This window comes from Xyrauchen texanus, chromosome 3 (assembly GCF_025860055.1).
Source record: "Xyrauchen texanus isolate HMW12.3.18 chromosome 3, RBS_HiC_50CHRs, whole genome shotgun sequence".
Classification (NCBI taxonomy): domain Eukaryota; kingdom Metazoa; phylum Chordata; class Actinopteri; order Cypriniformes; family Catostomidae; genus Xyrauchen; species Xyrauchen texanus.
In genome coordinates this window covers 55,691,645-55,710,932 of record NC_068278.1, presented here as the reverse complement: position 1 = coordinate 55,710,932, position 19,288 = coordinate 55,691,645, and the positions used below count along the sequence as shown (strand labels likewise).

The window sequence follows — 19,288 nt, the reverse complement described above, 5'->3', positions numbered from 1 at the left end:
TGTTTTTATAAAGATTTATTGCAAGCAAACAATGCAGTTAATAATATTTACAACTATATTGATATACACATTCGTTTCTATGGGATCCGTGAGATGTCGGTCATCAGATCTTTTCTGAAAATCGCAGTGGAAATGAATCTGTGAACTCCCAAAACAGTGCAGAGATTATCTTCACCTTTTTCCACACACTTCTCATATCTGGAAACCCCCCAAACAACAAACCAACTAAAAAGTGGCAGATCCTCTTTTCCTCTACCATGTGCATAAAAAGAAAAGAACACTCTAAAATGGTTTCAGAAGAATCTAAGAAAGGAAGAACACTTAAAACAACACATTTCTAAACTTTATTGTCTTTCTCAAGAAACGGCAAAGCCTTGAGAAGTGAGAATGCCACCTGATATTGTGTTTCTCCAACAGTTACTTTGATATTGAGCGGTTAGTTTGCAAACAAATCACACACATACACTTAATAAAGCTCCTCTTCGGCTCATCTTAAAATCTCACTGCAAACCTTTTCTTTTTTTTCTGGATATTTGACAAATCAGAACACACATAAAATGATGAATCTCACAACCCAAATGTCCAACCCATGGCTACTGTCGACTGACGGACTCGCCAATCGTCATGCGTTACAAATAAACAGAAATCCCATCCGTACAATCCAGTGACACTAGCCAGGAAGTGCGTTTTGAGAAATGAAACAAAAATCAAGCAAAATATTTGGCTCCGCCCACTTTGAAACATTCCAGCAGTCTGGTGTGGTGTTGACAGTCCACAGCACTTATTACTTCCTGCTCAACTCTGCTTCCAAACAAAACTTCTCAAACGCTTCCTCGATCTCTGGATCCATCTCGTCGTCCTCGTCACAAAAACTGTCACATAGGGAAAAGTGTTCATTTTCATCATTTTTGTCTTTTCATGAAAATGTAGCCAATATTTCATGTCATTGTAATTAATTTTAGCTGTTGTCATAAAATGTTATCATACTATAACGGAACAAATTTGAACCCCATATTCAAATATTTAAAAAAATGTATAAACTACTATAAATATGGATCAAACATATTAAAGATGAATTTCTTTAACCCTTTAAGCTCGGATGGGCCCCCTGAGAAAAACAATTATTGTCAAAATATTAATAACTAGTTTTGACCAACACAAAATAGGTATCATTTGAAGGCTTAGAAGCTCTACCTTCCAATGCAAGCCGGGCATTATGACCCAAACTAAACAAGTGCTTTGAATTTTGCAGACAAATCAGAAGTGTCCGTTTTGATAATTAATTATAAAAAGGGGCAATGTACAAATTTTGCAATCAGTAAAAACACCAAACTCGTCAAATTCCATGTGTCATATGTTGTTGAAAAGCTCTCTATGAGTAGAATACAACCAGACTATTTGTTTTACTCACAGACAAATATATAGCAAGTAATAGCCAAGTATATGTATTGACAATTATGTTGGCGTTCCTTATATGCCGCGTTTTCGCTTAAAACTTCACGGAAAATAAACAAAACATATAATAATCACATTATTTAGAGGAGGTGATTATCTTTCAAATGAGCCCACATACAAGGTAATCGGATGCATTGATCATTAGATAATCCACATGAAGCACAATGTTACATACGGCCACCAGGAGATGGCGCCAAGTTAATGACAGAGACTCAATAATGACTCAAATAGCACAGAATGAAACTCATTCTGAGAAATCTTGTTACTAAAATCATGTCTGCATGCTATGCAAACCTTTAGTCATTGTTGTGTTTGCATATGTAATTCATTCCTAAGTACAATTTTTATGTTTTATTTGTTTGGAGAGGCTTTTGGACACATGGCGACGTTTTTTTGACACCATGATCAATTATGTTTGTAATGCTATATCTTTGAGTACTTTGTCTTATCCATCTTATCTCCGCACCATTTAATTGTTGCCAATTGCATCTTATTCATCTTGTATTTATCCTTGACAAAATCAAAAAAGGACAGTAATTTCATTGACGAGATTAACACCGTATAAGAGAACATACTTTGAATATTAAATGCATATTAAATCCACAATAAGGCAGGTTTCTGAAGGGTTACTCACAATGAATTCAGTAAAATTTCAGTTTTGCTTAAAGTTCTATCGACTGCTTTTGTGGCATAATGTTGATTACATGACGTGAATTTAAATAAATAAAGTCAATTTCATGTTTAAAGCCAGTGGGACTGCTGTTCTCAGTGGATTAACTTCTTATTCATTGCCAACAAAACTCCTGTGTTTGGATTTTTCTCCACATAAGAAGTCTCTTCCATTATGCAAAGCCGCCTGCTTTGTAGGTTTATTTAAAGTAGTTGCCCCGTTTACTGCCATTGCTTTTTTTTTTATAAAACTGAGGGACAAGGCAAATTTTATTTTTTTGTAATCGACATTATGCCACAATACTGAGCTCAAGTTGTATTGAACCCAAAACGGTCCTTAAAAACTGATTAATTACAAGCTCCCCCTGTTTGCTGTTCTCTTCGACAGACCCTAAAAACACATGGATGTTTGTTAATGGCAAATTCAATGGGCTGAAGACTATGCTGAATAAGACTGCAGGTCTTGCTAAACCCTCCTCTCTCCCTGGACTGCTGACTTCACTAAAATGTGCCCTTTGACTCCGCCCACTCTCATTGTGAGGAGGACAATTACTAGAGTTTGAGCAGAGGGGATCCCCATACTAACTGGTGCTGCTGGAATCGCTGTGCTGGACATCCTCTCTGCCACAAGGGCTTTAGCTAAAATTACTAAGTAGAGAACCAAGCAAGTGAGACTTAAAGGGGCAGTTTATCAATAAAACAAATAATTAAAAAATATATATATTTACTCTCCCTCATATTGTTCCAAACCTGTATGGCTTTCTTCCGTGGAACTCAACAGATGATGTTAGGCTGTATGTTAATCTCAGTCACCATTCACTTTCATTGCATCTTTTTACCATACAATGCAAGAGAATAGTGACTGAGGCTGTCAGTCCTTAACATTCTGCCTAAAAACCTTTTTTTGTGATCCACAGAAGAAAGACAGCCATCCGGGTTCGGAACAACACGAGGGTGAGTAAATGATGACATTTACATTTTTGGGTGAACTGTCCCTTTAACCTGGGACAACTCGATTTTCAGCACTTGAACAAATCTCACAGGATCAAAAACTATAAAATACTTACGATTCATTTCCATTCTCTTCATATACATCAGGGAAATAATCTTCTCTGTCTAGAATCTCCTGATATTTCTCGGAGTACTCTGTTGTGAAATAAACACATGACCATATTGTAACAAACAATGGCCCCAATAAAGTATCACTAAATGTCACACTTAAAATAATAACAAATATACTAGGATATACTAAAAAAATAATAATAATATATATATATATTATAATCTTTCATGTCTTTATTGAACACATCCCATTAAAAATTCAAAATATTTGTTGGAAAGCAGCGGGTTCCTTCGTGGTGTCCTGCCATGGACACCATAGCTGTTTAATGTTTTCCGTATAGTAGACTCATGAACAGAGATGATAATCAGTTCCAATGATTCCTTCAAGTCTTTGGCTGCCACTCTAGGGTTCATTTTTTACCTCACTGAGCATTCTCATCTTGGCTGGGTGGCCTCTTCTAGGGAGAGTAGCCATAGTACTAAATTGTCTCCATTAATAGACAATATGTCTAACTGTGGACAGATGAAGGTCTAAGCTATTCAAGATAACTTTGTAACCCTTTCCAGCTTTATGCAAAGCAACTATTCTTGATTGTAGGTCTTATGAAATATTAAATTTTTTTTGTGAGTCATGGTTCATGTCAAGAGATGCTTCTTGTGAATAGCAAACTCAAAATGTTTAAGTCAAAGAAGCTTTAACCCATACCTCTAATCTCGATTTATTAATTGGATGCCAATATTGCCAGGAACTGACTCTAAGTAGCTTTTGTAGACGTCATTGGCCCAGTTGCTAGGGAGGGTAGAGTCACATGGGGTAACCTCCTCGTGGTCATGATCAGTGGTTCTTGCTATCAATGGGGCGTGTGGTAAGTTGTGCGTGGATCGCGGAGAGTAGCATGAACCTCCACATGCACAATGAGTCACGTGATAAATTGCGCGGACTGACGGTCTAAGCAACCGAGACTTGTCCTCCGCTACCTGGATTGAGGCGAGTAACCACGTCAGGTAAGCACTAGGACCTGGAAGCAGCCGCCCGACTTCCCTTCAGACGCTCGGATGTCAAACACGCTCCGTGAAGATTACAGTACCTCAGAAACATTGTATTACGGTGTTTTTGGGAGAATTTGATATATAAGAGATACGACAACTAAGCCACATCTGTTTATAACATCTGAAGCCCAAAGCCATTTAAAAATAAACATCTTTTAGTCTATAACAGAATGCACTTTATAATCCATTCATTAATGTTAGTGACTGTCTATATGTGGACATTTCTGATATTTGCAACCCTCTTTGCAATGTATTAATTTTCGCTGACATCAGTTATGTATAAATTATGTATACAAGTTGCTTTGGACTATAAGTCCCAAGACATTTCAGATGATAAAAAAAAATACTTAATTGATATTCCGGAAAATACGCTACTCACAACATACAAGCAGTGCAGATGTACTAGAGAACTCACCAGGATCTGCTGCTGTGAAAGGTGTACCATCTACTGTGTAGAATGTTGGTTCATTCTGAAAATCAAATACAAACACACATTATAAACAGTGAATCGGTTACAAACATGGTAATAATGCCAAAACAACATTACAGATGCTTAAAGGTGCAATATGTAACATTGACATCAAGCGTTTAAAATGGATACTGTAGTCCAAATTCAAAATATTGGAGAGAGCTGTCCCCCCCGCCCCCTCCTCCCCAGACTCGAAGCTCACACGGGTTGTCAGGTTGAGGACACGCAACAGGAACGAGCAAACTGACAATGGCAAGCGATGAGCCTTACACTGTAAGTTGATCAGCTAATGTATACTTTTGAATGTATTTATTGTTAAATGCGAATTATAAACCAGCTCATGTGTATTTTTTATAACTATGTCAATGTTAGCAAGATGTATTGCTGGCTTCCACGGCTGCAGCATGCTGTGTTTTCCCACTAACTTGTTTAAAATCTGGCAACCTGGGGTGTCGAAATACTATTGGGAAATGGGCAGTGGGCGGGATCACACAGGCCAAAACACAAACAGTATTTCCGGCCCAGAACGTTCATTTCAAAGTAGAATATTCTGGCTGTAGCATTGTTTTCAGAGAAGCCAGTATTTCAACTTAGAATGTTTCCTAAATCTCTGATAACATATTATGATAATTGTATGCTTTAGTACAGAAGATATATTACATATTGCACCTTTAATGTTTTTAAATATTAATGTTGTCAAGTTGTGCATTCATCAAACTATTTAACTTCAGTGCATGTATTTGAATGACATTTTTCCTGAATGTACGCACCATGAAGTAGTTGGGGTCATTGTCAGGAGTAGCGTCACTGGACACAGCAGCAGTGTAAACTCGCCCCCAGTTACTCGACTGTAACTCCACCAGTTTCGACAACATCTGTCTGACATATCTACAAACATATAAACACACATAGAAGTCCCCTGATCTCAACAATATTTGAATTAGACCTCAATGCAGATATAGCAGAATACAGGAAATGGCAATCTACAGTAGCCCAATTCACTCACTGGCTGCATTTGGTATCCGACAAAATATCTTTAATCTTCTTGATTATCTCTCCCATGTCTGACTTTCCTTTCTCCTTCCATGCGTCCTCCAAAATCGAACCGCTCAGCTTGTCAAATCAAGTACAGTAAAGAAAAGTCACCAGATCAGCCAACTTGTATAACTTCAGTCTTACAATATTACACTAATCTTGCTTCAGTATTATATTATACTGTATGATAAGTGCTCACTTTTTATTCTATGACAGTGTCATGCTTTGAGAAATTTGTCTGGTAGTTTTAAAGTGTTTGTTTACATCTGGATTACTACCACTACTGATCTTAAGCAGAGCCCAATTTGATAACCCCTAAAGTTCCCTTTAGAGTATTACAGGAATAGATCACCCAAAAATGACAATTCTCTCATCCTTTACTCACCCTCATGCCATCCCGGATGTAAATGACTTCTTTTCTTCTGCAGAACACAAATTAAGATTTTTAGAAGAATATTTCAGCTCTATAGGTCCATACAATGCAAGTCAACAGGGTACAAAACTTTGAAGCTCCAAAAAGCACATAAAGGCAGCATAAACGTAATCCAAATGACTCCAATGGTTAAATCCATGTCTTTAGAAGCACTATGATAGGTGTGGGTGAGAAACAGGTCAATATTTAAGTCCTTTTTTGCTGTAAATCTCCACTTTCACATTCTTCTCTGTTTATGGCGATTTGCAGTCTTTGTGCATATCACCACCTACTGGGCAGGGAGGAGAATTTACAGTAAAAAAAAAGGACTTACTTGTCTGTTTCTGATTACTTTTATGCTTCCTTAATGTTCCTTTTGAGCTTCAAAGTATTGGACCCAGTTGATTTGCATTGTATGAACCTACAGAGCTGAAATAATCTTCTAAAAATCTTTATGTTCTGCCGAAGAAAAAAGTCATCCACATCTGGGATGGCATGAGGGTGAGTAAATGAAAGGGACTTTTAATTTTTGGTTAAACGATACCTTTAAACAAAGTATTAACTCCTTTTGAAACTGAGCTCTTATTTACTTACTTACAGTTATTATCACAAGAGTACAGGAAGCACAATTTAATAATGCCTTTTCTTGTAAATCACAGTCTTTAGTTGCTGTAAATAACAAACAGTTTCCCTAACATAAATATCACTATAACTGTATAAGAAGAGGAATATAAAACCTTGAGTAATTTAACAGCACAGATTAGGTTTGGGTCGTCGGGGTGTGAGAACAGTGCGTTCAAAAGATCCTTTAGACCTCCCAGTAAGACCTCAGCTCGTCCTACTTTGCCTTTGCCACTTTTGACCTGAAAGACATTAAAGAATTTTCATATTCTTGGAAACTGAAATGAACACACCGCTACAAAGTGAAACAAAGGGCTAAAAACATTGAGACTTCAGGACTACACTGTAACTTTAATATCTCATTTTAAAAAAAAACTGCGGTTTGAAAACAATCAGATGTGGCGAGGTCTATATATTAGGTTACACAAAGGAATAACATACAGGGCTTTAATTGGTTCAAGCTTATCAGGTCACGTTCTGAGCAGGGGTGGATAATGACCTGCTGAAATGGTAATAATCAAGTTTATCATGTTTCAAGGTTATGACTGAAATGAGCACGTGTTGTGAACTGACCTCTAGGTTAATGTAAAGTTCCCCTAGAAACAACACATATGCATGAAACTTTTTCCGGGTCCCCTCATCTCCTTTCACAGCTTGATCTCTCAGCTCATACTCTGTACGACACCTACATAGACCAGAGTGGAATGTATAGACAAATTAAACTAATGAAAGTAAATCAAACTGAAAGTAAAGACAAAGTTTACCTAGGTGGGAAACATATTGAATGAGATCATTAAATTGAGCAAGGGATCAGGGAATGCCTCCAAACCCAGAAAATTCTTAGGCCTTCATATTGCTTAACCTGAAAGCTATACGAGAGGAGGACTGATAGCAGTGGAGTTTCACCTCTGCAGCAGAAGCTGACGGAAGTTCCCGCTGGATGGACTGAGAATGATGTGTTGGGACAGATGGTTACAGAGCCGTGCCCCCGTGTAGGAGAAGTTAGGAACAGATGTCGACTGCAGAAAGGAAATAAATCATTGTGATTACTGCTAATTCTGATCCAGTATTTTTTGACAATGCTACTTATAATAGTTCAACCATTATGTACACACCCTCATGTTATTACAAATACTTATGCTGTTATTTTTTGAGGACCTCAAAAAGGAAATTTCTGAAGAATCTTCATGTAGCTCTGTTTCATAGTGACCACCACCTGGTTCTGTTCCGCACACAAAGCTATCATTTGGCTTCAGAAAAATGTAAATATGGCACACAAGTTATACAGACTACCTTTATGATACTTTTAAGTTTGTTTTTTAAGCCCGACGGACGTGATCACTATTGTGCCGTGTAGGGGTGGGCGATATACCGGTTGACTTGATAAACCGGTGTACATTTTTGAGTATCGTCTCTATCGTGGTAATGCAAAATTGCCACACGAGAAATGTGTACAGCATATAACATGCACGCATTACACACTCTGTCGGATAAATGGAGGAAGGCGAAGGGACTGCTCGTTCCTCATATTCATTTCAATGAGAAGATCGGAGGATCGGTTTGGCTTTAGAAAACTCGATACAAAACAGCCATTTGCAAGGTTTGTACATTGTGTATGTCGATATGTCCATGTGCGTGTATACATCAGAGGTCAGGGCTTCACCTGAGTCTGATGGAAACAAGTGTGCCGCACAAGCCCTCAAAAGTGAAGCAAAAACGTCTCGATCGCCCCCCCGGTGACTGGTCCTAGTATAGGTCATAAACCCCGCCTCCCCATGTTATTCAACGGGACGTGAAACCAACTTAACAATTAAATTACACTTCACATATCTTTTTTACAAAGATAGAAACTACAGTAAATGACAGAAACACGTTGATGTAATTTCAAGTGTTTGTTTTCAAAATAAGTTTGTTTTTAGTTATTTGATGCTATAAAAACGGTGCTGTGACATCATGATTGACAGCTGTGATTGACAGGTTCTCTGAGCGAAATAGTCACTGAAGCACCAACTGACTTTATTTCGGGATCTTCGGAGGACTGAGGAGATTGGAGCTTTAAATTTAATATCTACATTTCTATAATGAATTATTTCACACCGTCATAATTCAAAAGTAAAAAGTGCAGGGGCGTGTGCTTGCGATTGATTCAGCGAGAGTGAGGGGCGGGGCCTTGATTTCGCAGCTTTACTTCCTGCTCACCACTGCGCAGGTGTGATCCTGAAATCGCAACTGCGCAGACTCAAGTCCCAAGATGTCAGCGCCATATCGGGACACTGGCGGCTTCAGTTCTCACCAATGGAAAAGAGCGAAGGGGCGTCGTCCATCTTTTTTTACAGTCTATAGATGGAAATAATGAAACACCGACAGCTGTGTCATTAAAGAAAAGCTTTCTAGAACGCAAGAAAAAATTTAATTTCACTTGAGCCACCACTAAGGCAAATTCAATGACATTCATCCCGCGCTCCAAATGTGCCTCCCATCCAAACACGCGCAGCTGTATTTTGTGCGAGTGTTGCGCACCAAGTGCGTGCGAGTCTTGAAGTCATTCCAGTCCCTTCATTTGTGCTCCTGAGACAGAAAAAGCACAGATAACACCTGCTACACATTCTGGTTTCTCTCAATGTCAAGTGGATTTTTAAAATACACGTCAAAACCCTTTCTAGAACTTTGTTTGAATTATGTTTGATATCAGGTAACAAATCAGCCATATTTTCCATATTTTATATGTTCTTTATAGAGATGACTAAAAACACAAAGAGTCTAATTATGTGTTTTATTTATGGATTTTTTTTATTTATTTATGTTATTTGACTTTTTGCATTAATTTGAGATGTTAAATTTCTTGAGGAAAGTTATAACAATAATCACTACAACAACAACAACAACAACAATAATAAAAAAGAAAAAGAAAATTGGTGCACATCATCAGACTGAAATGTGGCATTTGTTTATTTTTTACTTTGACTCTGTTTGTCAAGTTCAAAATAAACAGAAAATTAAATAAGATGAAGAAGTTTTAATTTATAAAGTATTTAATTCACTGACTGGATTACTCAAAATTACACATTGTGACGTGGCTTAATATACAGTGGGTACGGAAAGTATTCAGACCCCCTTAAATTTTTCACTCTTTGTTATATTGCAGCCATTTGCTAAAATCATTTAAGTTCATTTTTTCCCTCATTATTGTACACACAGCACCCCCATATTGACAGAAAAACACAGAATTGTTGACATTTTTGCACATTTATTAAAAAAGAAAAACTGAAATATCACATGGTCCTAAGTATTCAGACCCTTTGCTGTGACACTCATATATTTAACTCAGGTGCTGTCCATTTCTTCTGATCATCCTTGAGATGGTTCTACACCTTCAATTGAGTCCAGCTGTGTTTGATTATACTGATTGGACTTGATTAGGAAAGCCACACACCTGTCTATATAAGACCTTACAGCTCACAGTGCATGTCAGAGCAAATGAGAATCATGAGGTCAAAGGAACTGCCTGAAGAGCTCAGAGACAGAATTGTGGCAAGGCACAGATCTGGCCAAGGTTACAAAAAATGTCTGCTGCCCTTAAGGTTCATAAGAGCACAGTGGCCTCCATAATCCTTAAATGGAAGACGCTTGGGATGACCAGAACCCTTCCTAGAGCTGGCCGTCCGCCAAACTGAGCTATCGGGGAGAAGAGCCTTGGTGAGAGTGGTAAAGAAGAACTCAAAGATCACTGTGGCTGAGCTCCAGAGATGCAGTCGGGAGATGGGAGAAAGTTGTAGTAAGTCAACCATCACTGCAGCCATCCACCAGTCAGGGCTTTATGGCAGAGTGGCCCGACGGAAGCCTCTCCTCAGTGCAAGACACATGAAAGCCCGCATGGAGTTTGCTAAAAAACACCTGAAGGACTCCAAGATGGTGATAAATAAGATTCTCTGATCTGATGCGACCAAGATAGAACTATTTGGCCTTAATTCTAAGCGGTATGTGTGGAGAAAACCAGGCACTGCTCATCACCTGTCCAATACAGTCTCAACAGTGAAGCATGGTGGTGGCAGCATCATGCTGTGGGGGTGTTTTTCAGCTGCAGGGACAGGACGACTGGTTGCAATCGAGGGAAAGATGAATGCGGCCAAGTACAGGGATATCCTGGACGAAAACCTTCTCCAGAGAGCTCTGGACCTCAGACTGGGCCGAAGGTTCACCTTGACCCTAAGCACACCGCTAAAATAATGAAGAGTGGCTTCACAACAACTCCGTGACTGTTCTTGAATGGCCCAGCCAGAGCCCTGACTTAAACCCAATTGAGCATCTCTGAAGAGACCTGAAAATGGCTGTCCACCAACGTTTACCATCCAACCTGACAGAACTGGAGAGGATCTGCAAGGAGGAATGGCAGAGGATACCCAAATCCAGATGTGAAAAACTTGTTGCATCTTTCCCAAAAAGACTCATGGCTGTATTAGATCAAAAGGGTGCTTCTACTAAATACTGAACAAAGGGTCTGAATACTTAGGACCATGTGATATTTCAGTTTTTCTTTTTTAATAAATGTGCAAAAATGTCAACAATTCTGTGTTTTTCTGTCAATATGGGGTGCTGTGTGTACAATAATGAGGGAAAAAAATGAACTTAAATGATTTTAGCAAATGGCTGCAATATAATAAAGAGTGAAAAATTTAAGGGGGTCTGAATACTTTCCGTACCCACTGTATAATAAAATTGTTTAAATTTCTCAGAAAAAAGTAACTATATCGTGATATATATCGTTATCGTGATATAAAATTACTCATACCGTTATATAGGATTTTGGTCATATTGCCCACACCTTGTGCTGCGTGAAGATTCTTTAAAAATGATCCTTTTGAGTTCCACTGAATAAAAAACAGCATTTGGGTTTGGAAAGTCATGGAGTTGAGTTTAAGTTTTTGAAAGAGCTTTTCTTTAAATAGGATGTACAGCCACGGCCAAAAGTATTGGCAGTGACATACATTTTGTATTTTGCAAAGTTTGCTGCTTGAGTATTTGTAGATTATTTTTTCACATCTTTCTATGGTATATTGGAAAACAATGATAATAGTTTCAAAAACATTCAATATATGCAAAGAGTCAATATTTACAGTGTTGACCCTTGCTCTTCATAACCTCTGCAATTCGCTCTGGCATGCTGGATATCAGCTTCTGGGCCAAATCCTGACTGATGGCGATCCATTCTTGCCTTATAAGTGCTCGGAGTTGATCACAATTTGTGGGCTTCTGTTTGTCCTCTCGCCTTTTGAGGATTGACCACAGGTTCTCTATGGGATTAAGATCCGGAGAGTTGCCTGGCCACGGATCCAAAATTTCAATGTAATGATCTCCGAGCCACTTCATTATCTCTCTTGCCTTGTGACATGGTGCTCCATCATGCTGGAAAATGCACGAATCATCACCAAATTGCTCCTGGATCGTTGGGAGAAGTTGCTCTTGCAGGACGTTTTGATGCCATTCTTTATTCATGGCAGTGTTTTTGGGCAGAAATGTGAGTGAGCCAACTCCCTTGATGCTTCACCGGATGGTCTCAGGATGCTTCACTGTTGGCACAACACAGGACTCATGGTAGCGTTCACCTTTTCATCTCTGCACTATCGATTTTCCAGATGTCCCAAACAGTCAGAAGGGGGCTTGATCAGAGAAAATAACTTTGCACCAGTCTTCTGCTGTCCAATCCTTTTATTTCCTGCAGATTTCAGTCGGTGCTTGATTTTTTCTTGGAGAAGTCGCTTTTTTGCTGCCCTTCATGACACCAGGCCATTGTCCAAAAGTCTTCGCCTCGCTGTGCGTGCAGATGCACTCACACCAACCTGCTGCCAATATTGAGCAATCAATATATCTGCACTGGTGGTGACAGGATTCCGTAGCCGACTCCTCAGGAGGAGACAGTCCTGGCACTTGCTGGACACTCTGGGACGTCCTGAAGCCTACTTCACTACAGTTGAACCTCTCTCCTTGAAGTTCTTGATGATCCGGTAAGTGGTTCTTTCAGGTGCAATATTCTTTGCAGCAATTTCCTTCTGTCATTTTGATGCAAAGGGATGATGGCTGCACGTCTTTCTTTAGAGGTAATCATTGCTAACAAGAACACAATGATTGGAAGCACTTCTTCCCTCCTTTTATAGCAATCGGTCTGCTCTTATAATCCAGTAAGAATGATAGAGTGATTTCACCTGACTAGTACTCGTTCACACTTTCCCAGGTACTGCTGATCATTTTGTGCCGGGGCCAAAAAAACGAGAAATTTGGGTTTTTGTGATAAAGTTCAATTTTGGCCAATGAAGCTTTTTGCAATTATTTAAAATGCATCTGATCACTCTGCACAATAATCTAGAAACAATGTGAATCAACACCACAACAGCTGAAGCAGAAAAACTTATGTCACTGTACTCTTTGCATTTTGAAAGTTTAGCATAACTCCCTATGTCGTGAATCAGTACATCACGATAATTAATTCGGGCACTGGCACTAGTTTTTGGGAAGTGAACGTTTCAGTGCACTGGGATGATTTTGCGATTGAGAATGCCCTAGAAATCTGTGCCCTGATTACTGAACTAAGGAGCTGATTGAGATGCACCCATAGTTGAAAAATAAACTGCTCTAGATCAGTAATCTAAGAATCAAAGTAAGTGCACCTGTACGTAGATGAGCTCTACTAGTTCCTGAAGTGCCTCCTCTGTGGTAGCATAGCCGTTCAGCGTATCTGTGATGTAATCGATTTCTACCTCAAAGGACCCTGGAGACGAGGTCAAATGGCTTACAAAATCCTGAACCATATCAGCCAATGAGGGCTCATTGTAGTATCCTTCAGATCCATCAATATACACATCATCCTGAAAGACAGGGCACAGTCAAATGATTAAGAATGTGTTATGACCCCAGTTTGACCAGTGATCAGTATGACAAGGCATAGAAAGTCAATCACACTTTACGTTGGTCACTTCATTTCTAACAAACATTACATTTATGAGTGGTTTAGGTGAATAATACCATGATAAGTGCAGAATTATACCCATTTTGAGTTCAGAATAACCTCAAAGATCAACTCACCTGGCATGATGCAAAAGAGCTCGGGACAAACTCAGGTGCGGCTGCAGAAAGTTTAGAGTTTTTCACCAGCGAATCTGCCGTTTTTAAAACAGTTGAACTGCTGTTATTGTACCCTGAATTGAAAGTTGTTGGTAATCCTCTGGTTTCTGCAAAACGAAGCAATGAAGATGCAAAACGGTACAAAAAGTAAATGAGTAAATGTAAATTAAGTACATTTATTTCTGGAGTCATTTGAACGATGTAGTTGCACAAGCAAACTCATTTAGTAACTCCATCAGGAGGACTTGACTTCACTCATGTCATATGACAGATTTGACTAGACAAGTCCAGATTAGCCATCTCACCCACTAAAGCGCACTTAAACATCTTGAATACGTGTTTGACTATTAGTGTTACATTTATGCAATTTGCAGCCACAATTACCTTGAATCTTGTTCACAAAATGTTGTGCACCTGTTTTTCCATTTGTTTCACTTTTACAAAGAGTAGGAGATGTACTGAAGAACATATCACAAACAAAGTACTCTGTCTGTCTATCTATCTATCCATCCATTTGTCTGTCTGCTTGTATAACTTTCTGTCTCTCTGTATAATGGTCTATCTATCTGTCTGTCTGTCTGCATAACTTTCTGTCTCTCTGTATAATGGTCTATCTATCTATCTATCTATCTGTCTGTGTCTACCTGTATAACTTTCTGTCTGTCTAACTGTCTATCTATCCATTTGTCTCTCTGCCTGTATAACTTTCTGTCTGTCTGTATAACAGTCTATCTATCTATCTGCCTGTATAACTTTCTGTCTGTCTGTATAACTGTCTATCTCTGTATCTATCTATCTATCTATCTATCTATTAATTTGTGTATCAATCAATCCGTTCGTCCGTCTGTATGTATATCGGTCTATCCATTTTTCTGTCTGCCTGTATAACTGTCTATATATCTATTAATTTGTCTCTCTATCCATCTATTAATTTGTGTATCAATCTATTCATCTGACTTTATGTCTGTCTGTCTGTCTATCTATCTATCCATTTGTCTGTCTGCCTGTATAACTGTGTCTGTATAACTGTCTATGTCTATCTATCAGTTTGTCTGTCTATAATTGTTTGACTGTCTATCTATTTGACTCTTTGTCTCTCTATCTCCGTCTGTCAGTCTGTCTGTCTATCGTTGTTTGTCTATCAATCTATCTGACTCTTTATCTTTCAATCTCCTTGTATTTCTATCCATCTAATCTATCCGTCTATCTATAATTTTCTATCATCGCTCTGTCCGTCTATCTTTTTGTCTATTTGTATTACTGTCTGTCTATTAATTTGTATATCAATCAATATATCTACACTGGTGGCCAAAAGTTTTGAGTAATGTAAAGATTTTGCTCTTATGGAAAGAAATGGGTACTTTTATTCAACGAAGTGGCGTTGAACTGATCACAATGTAAAATCAGGACATTAATAACATGAAAAATTACTATTACAATTTGAATTGTTTTTTTTCTTTTTTTTTTAAAGGTCCAAAACTTCTTAAACTACTACAAATATTTAGCATCAAAAAATCCTCCATGTGCAGCAATGACAGCTTTGCAGATCCTTGGCATTCCAGCTGTCAGTTTGTCCAGATACTCAGGTGACATTTCATCCCACACTTCCTGTAGCACTTGCCATAGATGTGACTGTCTTGTCGGGCACTTCTCACGCACCTTACAGTCTAGCTGATCCCACAAAAGCTCAATGGGGTTTAGATCCATAACACTCTTTTCCAATTATCTGTTGTCCAATGTCTGTGTTTCTTTGCCCACTCTAAACTTTTCTTTTTGTTTTTCTGTTTCAAAATTGGCTTTTTCTTTGCATTTCTTCCCATAAGGCCTCCTGAGTCTTCTCTTTACTGTTGTACATGAAACTGGTGTTGAGTGGGTAGAATTCAATGAAGCTGTCAGCGGAGGACATGTGAGGCGTCTATTTCTCAAACTAGAGACTCTGATGTCCTCTTGTTTAGTTGCACATCTGGTCTTCCACATCTCTTTCTGTCCTTGTTAGAGCCAGTTGTCCTTTGTCTTTGTAGACTGTAGTTACACCTTTGTATGAAATCTTCAGTTTTTGGCAATTTCAAGCATTGTATAGCCTTCAAAACAATTTCTTTTCAGTTTCTTTTTTTGCCATTTTTGGCCTAATATTGACCTTAAGACATGCCAGTCTGTTGCATACAGTGGCAAGTCAAAGACAAACACAAAGACAATGTTAAGCTTCATTTAACAAACCATATAGCTTTAAACTGTTTTTGATATAATGGCAAGTGATTTTCTAGAACCAATTTAGCATGATTACTCAAGGATGTGTTGGAATGATGGCTGCTGGAAATGGGGCCTGTCTAGATTTTATGAAAAATGTTTTTTTTTTTTTCAAATAGTGTCCTGACTATACTTTGTGATCAGTTGAATGCCACTTTGGTGAATTAAAGTACCAATTCCTGTCCGAAACAGCAAAATCTGCACATTATTCCAAACTTTTGGCCACCAGTGTACATGTATGTTTATATATCAGTCTGTCTGTCTATCTATCTAGTTCTATTTATCTATCTATCTGTTTGTCTGTCTATATATCGCAAGTCAACTAATGATGGTTCATAACTGAACAGCCATTGCTTCTACATAAACTGTCAGCAACTATTTGTCTCTTTCACGGGCTTATTAATTCACATGTCCGTCAGATTATACCCAAACACTTATGAAAATGACAACTAAACAATAAAAACAAACATCTGAGCATATAATCCACCTCAAAAAGACCTTCACACAATTTGCCAACATACAGACTCAAATATAATCTTCTTGTCAGCGACTTCACCTGTGCTGCTTTCCCCGACCGGAGGAGACGTCCGCGGCTGTCTCAGCGGTGCACCCGGGTTAAACACCGAACTTCTCACAGTATCTCCACCCTCGGACGAGGAGGATGGTGTGCCGTTATTGTTGTTGTTCATGATCGTCTTCTCGCGGATCCCACCAATCCGATCCAAACTCTGTCATCAAACACTAATAAACACAGTGATCTGATATGTGGAGGCCGTTGAACACTAACTACACAGCTTTTATCTTAATCTCTACTTCTCACTTTCATGTTTACTATTTCTGTTTCTGGCATCCAGCCTTCTGTGATGACTGACAAACTAATCACTTCCTATGTCATTCTCCCTATATACCAGCTGACCAGATGAGTACTGCCATCTATCGGAAAATAAATGCCAAGCGTCACTGTTACCATAACTGTTGCCTGTTTAGAATCAGAACAACGATTCCCGATTCGCGAAGGAATCGCTCTTTTGATTCGGTTCATTTCAATCCATTATTCAAATGTATTGGCATAACTGTCTGAATCGGTTCGCGATTTACTCGGAATCATTCAGACGGCTGAATCATTTGGAGCGGTTTCTTACAACATTTTTAAAAATCCTTTAATTTTTGTTGTTTTTAAACATCTTAGTACTTCATAAATATTGGGTATGCATTACTAAGTAACTAAATACTGTAATTAAATTACTTTTTCATTTAAAAAAGTTAAGTAAGGGATTACTCTTAATTTTTCAGTAATTTAACTACAGTTACTTCTGATGTAATTGTGTTAAATACTTTATAGACTACAGAACAATTCTATATAAATCAACAGTGAATTTAAAATCGAAATTTAACATCTAATGTTAAAATGTATGTTTTCTAATTTAACGCTGCCCCTTTAAATTCTTTGGCTAGTTCATTAATAATTTATTTGATTTTACAAGATGTATTTGAAAGAATTAATAGAAGAGTTTCATGTCTATCCTTGTATTTTTCCATCTGGTTGAGCTTGATCAGGGTTTTAGAAATAAGTAAAGCAATTACATTTCAGACAGAGTAATTAATACAGTAATCTAATTACAACACTGTAATTAACACAGTTACACAACACTGTTCATAACATCTTACTGGTTGCAAATCATCAACCCTAGCATTGTGGTACCACATCTTGCTCTTATTTTATTACAATAAAACTATGGTAAGCTAGATATAAGCCACAACTGTATAAATAAATGAAAAGGTAAAATAAAAGGTAAAATGTTTTTCAAACAACAACTGTAGAAACTATTGTGCTGAGCTGTGGGAAATCAAGCTTATGCTGGTAACTGTTTAGTGCATTTGTAGTGTACTGGTAGTGTTTTGGAACATGGTACCTGGTTTGTAACTGGTCCAAGAAAAGCTGGTCATACCAGCTCATGGTAGTCAAGCTTGTTTATGGAATTTGGTAACTGGCTGACCAGCTAGAAACCAGCTACCATGTTCCAATGTCTCCATACACAGCACCCATCTTAAAGGGACAGTTCACCCAAAAATGGAATTTCTCTCATCATTTACACACACTCATGCTATCCCAGATGTGTATGACTTTATTCTTCTGCTCAACACAATGTAAGTGAATGGTGGCCAGAAATCTGAAGCTACAAAAAAGCACATAAAGGCAGCATAAAAGTAATCCATATGACTCCCGTGGTTAAATAGTTGAATTTTTCTGCAGGGTTATGTGTGAGATGAATGGTAATTTGTAGACTAAAATCTTAATTAATGTAATTCAAGGGTCCAGGACATTATTTTTGGTTCCTCTGGTCCCATCTTACACTGATTCACTATAAATTGTAGTTTCTCATCACCTCAGCCACCCACCATTGTATAAAATGCCTTGATGTAGTACTTAAACCCACAAGAGTGTTTTATCTTCAGAATTTTTACTATGAAATTTGTAAAATAATGCTCACACATTGCCAGACAGATCCAATCAATCATAAATAAGTGTAATAAGAGGGGTTAGTTTTCAGTTAAAAACCAGTCTCAAATATCTTTTTCAAATTACTTTGTAAATGTGGTTAATTTTTTGTGCTCTTTAAAATGAACATTGCATGTTCATTGCAAATTAAAGGGATAGTTCACCCAAAAATGAAAATTCTCTCATCATTTACTCACCCTCTTGCAATCCCAGATGAGTATAACTTCCTTTCTTCTGCAGAACACAAAGATTTTTTGAATAACTCTGCTATGATTTTTGTATGAACTATACCTTTAACACTTGTGGGTCAATAAAAGTTACTCAGAGGTCCTTCGAGGACAAAAATGTCCACGTCATAAAATTATTAATATTATTTTCCACTTTCAATAAGCACATTTTTTAATTACCATTTTCCTGATCATAACTACCAAATATTAATTAATTTTCAGGATTTTAACCATATAAATGCCAGTTTGTTTAAATAATGCCACTGTTGTTTTAAAATAAATATATATATATATATATATATATATATATATATATATTTTGCATATACTAAATGCCAAGCGGATTTCTTTTTTTTTTAGGATTATCACAGTCTGGGATATGTCAGTGATTAGCAACAACATTGATTATTTTTTGTTAAGTGTCA

General features: G+C 37.8%; 1 protein-coding gene across 1 annotated transcript; it reads right to left on the bottom strand.

Moving 5' to 3' along the window:
- Positions 1-17,012, bottom strand: paip1 (poly(A) binding protein interacting protein 1). Its single transcript, XM_052111520.1, has 11 exons — positions 16,693-17,012; positions 13,851-13,996; positions 13,436-13,633; positions 7,680-7,792; positions 7,347-7,458; positions 6,890-7,015; positions 5,712-5,818; positions 5,476-5,593; positions 4,652-4,706; positions 3,192-3,270; positions 1-872 (listed from the first exon to the last, which is right to left on the bottom strand). Exons 1-11 carry the CDS (start codon positions 16,823-16,825, stop codon positions 785-787), a joined length of 1,275 nt encoding a protein of 424 aa, XP_051967480.1. The 5' UTR covers positions 16,826-17,012; the 3' UTR covers positions 1-784.
- Between the last annotated feature and the right edge of the window lie 2,276 nt (positions 17,013-19,288).